General features: G+C 31.5%; 1 protein-coding gene across 1 annotated transcript; it reads right to left on the bottom strand.

Moving 5' to 3' along the window:
* Positions 1-1,865: 1,865 nt before the first annotated feature.
* LOC132744611 (universal stress protein Sll1388-like) lies at positions 1,866-5,368 on the bottom strand. The gene is made up of 4 exons (XM_060733370.1): positions 5,106-5,368; positions 3,957-4,037; positions 2,758-2,864; positions 1,866-2,327 (listed from the first exon to the last, which is right to left on the bottom strand). The coding sequence occupies exons 1-4, from the start codon at positions 5,182-5,184 to the stop codon at positions 2,124-2,126; spliced, it is 471 nt and encodes a 156-aa protein (XP_060589353.1). The 5' UTR covers positions 5,185-5,368; the 3' UTR covers positions 1,866-2,123.
* Positions 5,369-12,400: the final 7,032 nt, after the last annotated feature.

A 12,400-nucleotide genomic window follows, 5' to 3' on the forward strand; every position in this document is an offset into this window, starting at 1 on the left:
ATCAAATAAAGAAATCATTTTTTCATCTAAACTACCTGATACAAAATCTGCTCTAGACTTATCTTTTTGTTGCAATGTTTGAACTTGGTCGATTTCCCGCTCTGTAAAATACTCAAATCGGTTCTGTACAGGTACTGAATAATTCGTATTTAAATCCATCTTTGATGCATTTAACACTTATATGAATAATCACTATCGTTCAATACATGTCTACATCCACAATTTTGTGCATTTAACACTTTCTAACACTTTATTTTCCATATTTTTTCAAAATATTTACGTCAGAAAAAATTATACGTTCACTCTGTCCGCCATATTTAATTGAATCCATTATTATAATTATGTATGCATGCCATTGCACCAAAATTCACTTTCTTCATCAGTCTATATTTGTGATTAACTTAAAAGCGTTCTATGCTCATTTTATGCTCTTGTTACGTTATGTAACATTAATATATGTGAAATGCTTTTGCATTTTGTTACGTTGATCCAAATAAACAACCAGTGAAAATATTTAAGTTTTTGATTTGTACCTTTAATATAAGAAAACCAATTTCACATTAAAAGAATTAAACTTTGATAAAATTCTATATAATAATTGTGAATTGTGAACTGAAAACGGAGATGGTGAACGTGGACCGTCGTCTGCTTGCGATATTTCGTCACGGTCAGTGAACTCGAATGATATCTATTTTCTCTTGAGAAGGAAGAATGAAACTGTTTACGATCATCACACTTTATTTCTTTAATTTCATCACAAACTAAATTTAAAATCACTATTTGTATACTGATTCGACATTTTTGAGGATGTTTTTACTATTATTATATTTAAAAAAATGTATGTACAAAACTATCTTGAACGTTTTTGAGAATAAACTGTTATGTCATATGTCATGTGAATTTCTAATTAATTTTATGAACTGTCACTGCTCACTTGAAGCTGCACGCCTCCAGATGAACAAAAATATTTCGATAAAATCAAACCTGAGGAAACTGTACTAAGATTTTAAGAAAGGTATAAAGATTCAAAATTCTAATAAAAAAATACAAGTTATGTGCGATTAGTGACTGAATTTTTCAGTTTTTATAACTATATTTCTACTGGGTTAGTAACACAGTAAGGGCCATTTTTGCATATTTTGACCTCTTTATAGTATTTTACATAGGTTGTAAGTGCCATTGATAATGGGTAAAGGTAACTTTACAATATTATACTGTTAAATATATTTTCAAATTTTCATGAAAATTAGCATGAATCTGGAGGTGTGCTGCTTTAACCATGATTTTATAAATCACTTGAAAATAATTCAAACAAATATAACAAACAAACACACGGAAATTAATGAACATTTCATATATTCATTTCCCTATAGCATGAATAAATAATTGAACATAACGCAAAATAAAAACAAATTGAAAATTAATGATCAAGAACATTTTACATGTTCACTTTAATGATTTGAATAAATGAATTCAACACAATGAATGATACATACTTTCAATGTGATGAACATTTTAATGTCATCACAATGGGTTTTTTACAATGAACCGTAGGCCCACCCTGCATCTTAAAAGGGCCGCCCCCTTTTTATCTGGACAAAACCCTTTTTCATTTTTTAAATTTTAAAGACTAAACTGACCCAATGATAGTGCAAAAATCAGCAGGTAAAATATGTGGGCATGATGTTTGTTTTGCACTGGGTTTGGATTTTTTCCCCATGGGTTTAAAAAAACCCCGTTCCGCCACAGGGGTGTTTAATTTACATAACCAAAAAATGTAAGCTATTTAAAACTGACAAGGAAATGCTTTTAAAACGCTGGACTTGTAAATAAATGAACACAAAACTAAAATGTAAATGTAATAATTCTGTAACGGCTAGGAAAATGTTTATTTAATATATATGCAAATATCGCACGTGGTGTTGTAGATTCATATTATATATGATTATATGTGGACATTCCGTTTTAAATCCCAAAAATTAAACCGTTCCTATTGAACACATACATGAACAAATATACTTAGAATTAAAATCATCGAATCAAAATAAAATTCACATCCCTTACGATGATTTTTGTCCCATAACAATAAACTGACAAACTGTCGTCTGCTCCCCCAAAATGACTCAATGTTTATGTTCCGGTTTATACACAAGGACTGGAATGTGGGCATGATGAACGACGTAATCACTAACGCTGCCAAGGAACGTGCGTCTAAGCGTTCCGAGACCACGACTTCCGGTTATGATCAAATTTGCTCCAACCTCATTGGCTACTTCTATTATTTGTTCTCCAGGTTCTCCAATGGATTGTTTAGCTTCACCGTTAACCTATGGACAGAGAATAATTATTATATAAGCTAGCTGTCTGAGGTGATGTGTTTATGATAAATCTTGGTTTTGTCTAGCAGTTCCAAAAAAAGCTAGGAATCGCCGTTCATCCAAAAAAGCTTAAGCTTAGATATTTGGCAAGAAACATCTTCTAGTTTGTTCAAAAAGAACCTTGGGGTCAAAAATTGGCCCCGCCCCAGGGGCCATTGATTCTTTTTATTCTTATTTCAGATACTAATATGAACTTTGTGATATCAGTTTTAGATTTAGATTTTATATCTGCTTTTGTTTATAGTTTACAACAGTTCTTGTTCTTTGTCGTGGAGAGTTTTATATTCAGGCGAGCAATTTAAGGGCCATCATGATCGTCTTGTTTAAATAACCAACACTTTCCCAAGCCTTAACGAATTGACAAAGACGACTTAGTTACCTCTAAAGTCTTCAAAAGACCCGTGACTTTTTCCATAAGGGCTTCAGTGTTTTTCTTTTCGTCATCGACAATCTTTTGTACTAATGAAGCATCAGCTGCAATCACCGCTGTAACAATCAAACAGACAGATTATTAATGTTGAGTTTTGAAACCACACATTACAATTCATATAGCGCTTGAAGATGACGACATAATGGTAAGATTTCCAATTTCTTGCATATTTTCAGGGCCCAGCGAGCACCTGGGAAGAACTATTGATCTTCCTGAAGCTGAGTGAGTACCTTCCTCAGATGAAAGACTCCAAAGTCTATGGTTAGATTTGAACCCATAGCAAATGACCTTAACCACATGACCACTAGTTTACGTTGAAGTCATAAAAACATAATCATCTTTGCTAGTGCACAGTGTCAAGTACACTTAAACAGCCAAATTTTCCGATTCCACTGACTAGCTATAGCTGCTTATACAAGTTTGGGTTACCTTTAAACATATCAATTGTTCAGCTTGCCTTATAAGAAGCATGGTAAAAAAGAACGAATCACCCTTAAATACTATGCACAATTTTACAGCGCTTATAAATACAAAGGGAAGCAACTCTAAATATAATGTATTACAAAAACTAGACAATGTATTCCGCCTTATATAAACAAGTCGAGTTCTAAAACTTCAGATTGTACTGACCAGTGTCAAATGTGACAAAAATACATATACACACTATTATAACGTTAATCAGGTTGTAATATTTGATTGAGGTATAATATATGGACGGGCCTACAAGACGAAGTAAATGCTTAGTGAACGACATACAGTAAAAGAAAAAAATATCATAAAAAAGGACATACTTCCAATAGTGCATAAATTGACCGGTCAATCACACCTTAATACAGTGTCTTAATTCAGTATTATTGTAACATTTAATAATTCTTTATTTACAAACTACAATTCTTTCACCCCTTCATACAATACATGAAATATCAGTTCAACTTATTTTGTCAGAAGAACGGATAAAACATTTAACAGTCGTGGACCATCTTTTGCCGAAGACCACTGCAATCTTGATGAACCGATTGTCTCAAGTCCAAAATCACTTGCCGGAAAGCTGTGCAAAAGGTTATACAATGTGCTTGGTTTACGGTATTAAAATTAGCAATAAAAACTTATGTTGGATAAGCGAATATTAAAACTATTAAATAACTTACAAACATGTGTGAGGTTTTTGAATTCAGGTGTGTAGACCACCGTTACATAATCTCCATCCTGTCTCATTGAACGCACATACCCTGAAAAGCATTAAGTATGCAATATAATATGTTACATGCTAATAAAATTGTTCCGAAACATTAGTTTGTAAGTTTTAGCATGTTAAGTAGGTCACGCCTGTGCATGTTTAAAAATGCGTGCTTTTTAAATTTAAGGTTAATACTGGAGAATATGAAAATCGCAACCCTTAGATATACATAAAAGCAATAAAATCCTTATCAATAAAAATGGTTACACTTTGTAAGTTAGGTTCACAAGTTAAAACGTTGGGCTAAAGTCCAATCTGTGTTACATTGTTAGATGCGACATATTGAATAAATATATACTCTATATTATAGCTCTTTTCTCCTCGAGTCGTGCATTCTTTTTTTTCTTCTTTTTTTTAAGAAAAAAAAAAGAAACTATTAACAAACAGAAACGGTTCCTTTAGAATGTTACATCAAATTTATAACTTTTTACAATGCATAGCGGTCTTAGTAAATTTATCTAATTCGTTTACCAGCAGGTCTTATAAAGTTCTTATTCCGTAATTCGTACCTATCAGTTAGTACATTCGTTGTAAGTAAATGCATCAAATTCGTACCAGTCGTAAATTTTATATATATTGAAGAAACACACTAAAAGATTGTTCAGTATTTTGATATTGAATGACTAGTGTAATTTTGACCTGATTCTTCACTTAATCTATTTGAAAAAGCGTCTTCAGATTTCGAATGTCTTAAGAAGAGTGAAAGATGACTTCAAGGACTGGGACAAAAGTCATTTAAATTTTTTGAGTACATTATAGAGACCGAGATAAGATTAAAACCGTTATCATGACAACTAGGAGCTATTTTTATAACATTATATTGTAAACACGATATGATCCGTTTATATGATACATTCTAAACAAACATGTATATAATTAACGTATTGCAATCTGTCACCATGTAAATATCTTATTACAAACCAGTATTGATCAAGAAAACGGATGACTAAATAATATACATGTATGTATATATAGCTTATAGCTTGTATTTTACGTAAACTGTTGAATATTTTCAAAAGTTATTTAAGTTTTGTGTTTATAAATTTAAATTTGTACTTACACCTCAATGCGTCCTCGGATATTTGACTGCCATCCATTGCTATGACAATTTTTCTCTTAGCGTTCCCTGCGTCTGCCATGTTTAATATTCCACGTGAGCGAAAATTGTAAACTTTTTGTGAAGCACCGAGCGTTGTAATACAATACTGTATAGTAGTGTGAAGTATTGGACGTGATGTTTACATGAAACGTGTTTCCGTTTTGATATTACATGTAAAAGATCTTTAAGTTATACTACACGACACGTGTTTAACATAAATTTATGTAGATCTATTGAACATAGATCTAATTGAAGCTAAATATATTTATCGGTTTAAACTAAATTTCAAAAAAATTATCTTAAGTTATTTTCGGCATTCGTGATAATAACTTTACGCGTTATGAGGGCATTATTATTTTTGGCAACTGATACTCTTGCGTGTCTATTTTTAAATTGCAGCTGCTGTCCTTTAATTGAGACGAATAACAGAAGCGTTCCGAATAGAATAAACAATAAATACAAAAAGAAATCGATTTAAAATAATGTCAATGTCATTATTTACAAACTTTAAATTAAGTTTAACTAAGCATGATTATGCTTTTCGAGGGATATATTTAATTATTAATTATGAAAATTTAAATTTATTATATGTATTAATTATATATGTATTCACAAACTGTTTACATAATTCACAGTGTTAGTCTAGTACATATTTAAATCATTTCCGAATAATAAATATGAAGAATTGTACATTTAACCCTTATTTTTTTTTTAACAAACTAGGTAGCTAGATCTACTCATTTTCTTTACAGAGTATGCCTGTCAAGTTTCCCTCTTGAATCGTATTGGGGTTTTTTAAAACTTTTATTTGTTATTTCTTGAAACTGTCATCCTTCCATGCATCCAAATAAATATAGAAAGTTGTTCTCCTGAATACAGGCCTATGGAAGCCTTGGAGGGTCACTTTTGAGTTTTGACTTATAGATTTATTTTACTATTTTCTTATGACTTTTGATTTATGACTTTTGATTTATGACTTTTGATTTATGACTTTTGATTTATGACTTATGGATTTTGTTATTTCCCATGTGCTTTCCATTATAATTATAATTTCCAAGGACAATGTGGTAGAATATGACAACGATTCAGACGAGGTAAGTTCATTTACCTAAGTTTCCTGGAGACTTATTTAAAAGAAACAAAATATGTGGGCTCATATGCAAGAACAGAATGTTATTCTTATATAAGCCTTTTAAATTGATTAAGAAAAGAAAATTCTTTGCTTGCATTGCATTGCATTGGGTATCTATTTTTTATTTTGATTTCCGGAACAGGGATATATAATCTCAAATTGACATACAGCGTATGAATCAAATGCTTTATTTTTTTATATGGGTTCCAATTTTAAATCCGAACCAGTCTCGCATTGTTGTTTGCTGCAGTTACAATCGGTTTTCACCCGTAGTTCATTCTTCGTCCATCTAATATTGAATATAGTCCAAATTATAGACCTTATTTTGACAAAGCAATTTGTGTTTAAGAAATTTCATGAAACATGGTATTTCAAAAATAATAAATCATACAGCTTTGAAACTTCACACTTGTTTAGAACACGCTCTAAGTTAGAAATCTCTGAATTGCATTGTTATCGAATTATGCCTCTTTTTTGATTTTGAATTCATGGTTTAGAATTTTCATGAAAAATGGTTTCTCAAACACTATTGTAGCGATTCATTTGAAACTTAGAACACATATTAAGTGTTGACATCTTAGATCAATGACCAAGTTTCGTATGAGTGGCGCACAATTTGACATACTTATGCCCATTTTTAAAGCTAAAATGTTTTGTCAGATGTGGTCCCATAAACCAGTTATGATATAATATTTAAACTTTATTCACTTGTTCAGTATCAATAACTTAGGTCACATACCAAGTACAAAGTGCATGTTATTTGTATATAAACTTTTGTATACAGTTATGTATTAAGGGACTTTTTGTATTTCATTTTGTATATAATTATATGTATTTCATTTCAATTGAGATAACACATACTTTTAATGTTTTCAGTTTAAATTCTAGTAAAGCTTCCTGTAGGAATTAAGGACGTTCTGTCGAATGGTTTCAACTACAAAGCAGTTGCAAGAGCATCAGCAATACATATTTGTCAAGTTTTTGGAGCCAGTTTAGAAGACTAAGAGGTTTCATGGCAAAACAGCGTTCGTTCCGAGTGAGACGTAGAACAGTTTAGCAAATGCAAAATGTCCAAACACTAGTGATTTGGTTTTATTCTTTATTGTCTATGGAAATATTCAGACATTTTTGGAATACGAGCGTTTCTTTTTCACACTTGTTTCAGACGCTCGATAATTTTCAAGTTTTAACCCCACCACTTATTGAGGACGCTTTATTGGAAACACGCAATGTCATGTCCCGCCACGTTCATTTTATACTGTCCATACCTCCAATATGGTACAAAACTTGTATCAATATACACGTCATGGTGAGACAGAGAAAAGTGTGAAAAATCATGAATTCATAATTCTGGCTTTCATAATTTTCAGTATTTGCCCATTGTAAATTTTCAAACTTAAAAGAAAGGTATCGAAATCAAACTTTGCATGTTCGTATAGCTTTGCGAGGCAGAATGAAACATACTTCTTGCTATCATAGCTACATTTTAGAAAATCCCCTTTGTTGTTGATTTTTTTCTTCTTTTTTTCATACTTAGATTTTGTTAAACTCATAATTATCTCAAAAACTGGCATCAACTTGAATTTACTGGCAGATATATCTCGGCGAGACAGAGTGCATTGTGTTGTTAACAAAACTTTTGATTATAACATTTAATCGTTCTTCTAAGTTAAACATTCCCTTTTTCGACATGCTGTGGGTTGGGGGTATGCTCATTACGAACGACTATGATTTTTCCATTACATATAAAGTCGGTTATTCTTCGGGAAAAAAACGAACTTGTGGACGTTATTTAATATATACATTAAACAATGTATACAGTTTCTTAAAAGTAACTAGGAAATTTTTAGCTTGAGACTTTGTTTGTTTTTTTTTTTCTCTCTTTTGAACATTTAGAAATGAAGAAATAACGCGTTGACAATGATTTTAAAACTCTTGACTTCAATAATAGCGTTGCTAGTTTACCTAATTTATCTTATGTTTTCAAAAGCTTCGTTAGATCACTCATGATATTTTTCTTAGTTTTTCATCAGTAACGAATGAACGATGTGTTGTTTTGTAGAAATATTGCATGTATATATGTCTTCTGTGACGTAAATACTTGATGTTTTTGTTGATGGCAGTGTTTATTTTTAGCTGTTCCTTAGTGTAAGCTTTTAAGTAAGGCATGTGTGCTATTTTAGAAAAAAAATGCTTACCTCTGTATTTCTTATCTCTGTTTTTAAATTAAATATAATGAAGCTCAAATTCAGTTTGTTTTGCCTATCGAATACATTTGTTTTCTTATAAGACAACAATTTTGTTAAACAAAATAAAGCACGGTTGTAGAATAAAAAATGTTTGTTGTTATCTATTTAAACGCATTTATTCCAAACAATTATTGATAGCTCTGCCAACCTGTCACGGACAAGACCGTGAGGTAAAAATCTGTGGTAGTGTGGTCTCACGGTAGAGGTATATTTAGGTAGTCTGTTTCAGGGAGCTGGCTGTTTCCACACAGTTTACTTCTATAGTGATTGCTATTCTATTTCTACTTTGCTCATTTCAACCTCTTACTTATAATTTTAATGGAACACTATCTCTACATAGATAAATGAATTCTCTGTAACATTTAAATACTGTTTATACCGGTTGGAAATTGCAAGTTTATTTTGGTTATAACAAAGTTACAATAACACAATAATAAATTGTCAACAAATGAGGAAAATGTCTTTTATCATTCAGGACCAGATTTAATATGATAATGTAAATAAGTACAAGTTAGTTTGAAGTAGAAATCATCAAGAGTTTTCAAGTCATATTTGTGTCAAACCGTTTTCTAAATTTTATTTTATACCTATAAATTTTTCTTCCAACGGATAGAAAAATTCAGTATTATGTAAGTGAAAAATACGGAACCATATATGGAAATGCGGATTATTTTTGACATTGGTTCCGATCTTAGCTGTGTCTTACGTATCATTAGGAAACGGGAACCAAAAATTATAAGAGGCGTCGCCGGTTTTGCATAAATTACGTATTCATCCGTCAGTCATATATTTATTTTTTATTTTCGTGAAATTTCTTATAGAAGTGTAGTTTAATGAAAATCATTTTACTAAAAAGAAAAAGGTATATAATAAAAGTAAAATTATGTTGTAAGTAGCTTTCTGAGGCTATGCATTTACTACTTGCAACATTGGAAAATTGATCAATTTTCCACCGCTGCTTGTAGCAAAATACAAAGCCTTAAAAAAGCTACTACTACATAATATTCCGTACATATATCTCCTTTATTTTAATGTATTATAATGCCTAACGCTTGTGCCCTCTTTAATAGTCAACACGGAAAAATAGCGTACCAGTCAACCGTGACTAACTTCAACAAGGAATTAAATAATCTATTTCAAGATGTAAAATTTGTAATAAAGCTACACATCTAGAAAATAGCTAAGAACTGTTTAATCTGAATAAAAAATTCGTTATTTATCAAGAATAGTTTATTTAATTTAATACTTAATGTTGCAGACGGCACTTATAAATGAATGTCCCGAATTAAAACTTCTATACATATGATTTCACATTAACAATTGATGTTGAGACTTCACGTAAAAACGATCAACTGTGATAAAAACATATGAATGCAATAATTCTAATGCAAAAATGAGGCTGGTGGCTAAATGTACTTGTAAACATCATAAGTAAAAAGTGATAAATTATAAGTGAAAAGTCATAAGGCAAAACCTAAAAAATAAACACGAGAAAATAAGTCAGCATTTATTACAAAGATCAATTACTATTTTTGAAATAACAATCATATATATCCTTTTAAATACCATAAATACATCCTATAAAGTATGGTTGCTATTTTGTGCGAATGAATAAGACATTTGAATCTAATTACACATACTTGAAATTACACGTATAACTTATATGTCACGGTACGAATCTATTCAGTAGATGATGTGCAATCTCGGTCGGGACATAGCTAGCCCTGTAAGGGGGTTCCGGGTTCGAATCCCGGTATGGCTGCATATCTTTCTCCCCCTGTGACATTTGGCATAGTGGAAAGTGTCCCTGCCAGTCACGCGGGAGACCGAGGTTCTATTCCTAGTCGGGCAGCCGTTTTGTTACCAGGGCTTGATAGAAGAGTTTGCAACCATTATTTGCATATAAACAAACAACATTTGCAAAACATGTTGAAATGAGATTACACGATATTTTTTAGACTTTCAATACATGTATTTCTTTTAAAAAAACCTTTTTAATGTATATGTTCTGACTCATAATAATGCCTACAACTCCAAACCCGTACGGTAAATTTTGCTTAAATTTTGCATACAGATGTCCTTTTAGGTATACCACTAAACAATGTTGTCAATTTTATAAGCCTTATAGTGCAAATTAGAGTGGTTATAACTTAAATGATAATTTACAAATATATTGTAATTTGCTCAATATTTACAAACCAATATCTTAAAACAACCATATAATGAAGTGAAATCGTAGACTATCGTCTTTATGATTTTAAAACATAATTTTTTGAAACTTAACCTATAGTAACCTAGTATATTATCAATTACACGAAAAAAATCAGTATAAGTCGTTTCAAAGCGTAGTTATATTAAATCTATTCTCAAAATTAAATTTTTTTCAACTCGGTACACAGTTGTAGTGCTGAATCAGCGTCCAATGGCATCTGTAGATCTGGCTTCAGAAGGGGTGCTAATTCTATGAATTCCTCACATTGTCTTCTTGGGCGTGAAAACATGTTCTTTGCAAATATATACGTCTCTCAAGTTAACTGCATTGCCGAAGTCGTGAGTTTCATACAGACCTGGTACAAAAAACAGTGTGTCAGGTTTACCACAAATTACAGAAGAACTTTTTGTTGCCTTATTTCATGTGCAATCCGGTCTAACTCGGTTTGTATGAGGTCCATGAAGCAAAATTTTAAGTTCTCACATTGTATCGGATCCAGATCATTAAATACACAAGTATCGCGTAAGTGTTTGAAAAAAAAATCTACCAATGGATTCCATTTTTTCTCGTTATGTACACCACCACTTCTCAATGCGTTGGTTAGATGTGCTTTTTCCAGCTAGAATCGTGTCTGAAGTATTGCTGCAATAGTAAAGCAATGCAGCTTTCCGTACCAACATCACAACCTAGTAAATGGGTGAGGGGGGACTTGATAATGTTCATTAAAGGTGTCTTAAAGTATCTTGCAATAAGGTGTGGGTCGTTATTTGAGTCCAAAACCTCTAACCATGTTATTTTTCTACTTTACCCATTCACAACACCATGGATATAAAATCCTTGTAATTTAAGTTTGTCTTAACCGTCCATATGTCATATAAAACTGGTTCTTTAGCGTTTGTATTCTTCGGCATTTAAACGAAAGAAAATTTCCCCATTTTCAAAAACCACCGGAAACAAACGTCTCATTATTTCCCCTGACGTCGTCTCCCTTGACCCTTAAAGTGGTAACCACATTTAAACCCACGCCAATTGTAAAGTATTCCCATGCGTTGTCCATTTGTTTGTTAATTTTCTCTGTTTTTTAAAAATCAGACAAACAAATCTTTAATGGTAGTAAATATTCCATTAAAAGAAAAGTTTAGAATTTTGAGCGTTTAAAAAAAATCTAAAATTCATTAACTAAATGACGTCGTAATGCCATGCTGTACCAAGAAAGTACCTATAATTATCAGCACCAGAGTTTTGTTTGTTATAGATGTTGAGGGTAGGTTATCTTTTGGGGGGGGCAAAACCGGGGTAGCCTTTTGGTAATGCTGAAACAGTATAAATGATGAAACACAGATCAACATCAAGGTTTTCATCCTTGTTACCTTTTTGTCCAGTAGGTGTGTCTGAAATAAGAGTTTATCTTTTATCTAAATCTTTATACATTTATATTATATAAAATGGGTAAATCTCTTTGCTCCGTTTTTTAAAGATTGATAGGTGCGAAAAAATATTTTAAATGCTAGTAGGATATTTTGTTCTAACTGGTTCTATATCTACGTTTATTCTTCAGTGTTCTTTTCTCAATTGTTAAAATATACAACAAAATTAGACGCAAATGGTGCTCAATTACAATTTTAAGTTAACTTTGTACTTGTGTGTATGAACATAGCACTTG

This window comes from Ruditapes philippinarum, unplaced genomic scaffold, assembly GCF_026571515.1.
Source record: "Ruditapes philippinarum isolate M1 unplaced genomic scaffold, ASM2657151v2 ctg2485_1_1_1_1, whole genome shotgun sequence".
Classification (NCBI taxonomy): domain Eukaryota; kingdom Metazoa; phylum Mollusca; class Bivalvia; order Venerida; family Veneridae; genus Ruditapes; species Ruditapes philippinarum.

Excerpts from the sequence above, each read along its gene's own strand:
- LOC132744611 (XM_060733370.1), bottom strand. The coding sequence starts at position 5,184 with ATGGCAGACGCAGGGAACGCTAAGAGAAAAATTGTCATAGCAATGGAT. Across the intron at positions 4,038-5,105 it reads ATCCGAGGACGCATTGAGGT|GGTATGTGCGTTCAATGAGA; the intron begins GTAAGTACAAAT and ends AATGCTTTTCAG. Across the intron at positions 2,865-3,956 it reads CAAAAACCTCACACATGTTT|CGGTGATTGCAGCTGATGCT; the intron begins GTAAGTTATTTA and ends TGATTGTTACAG.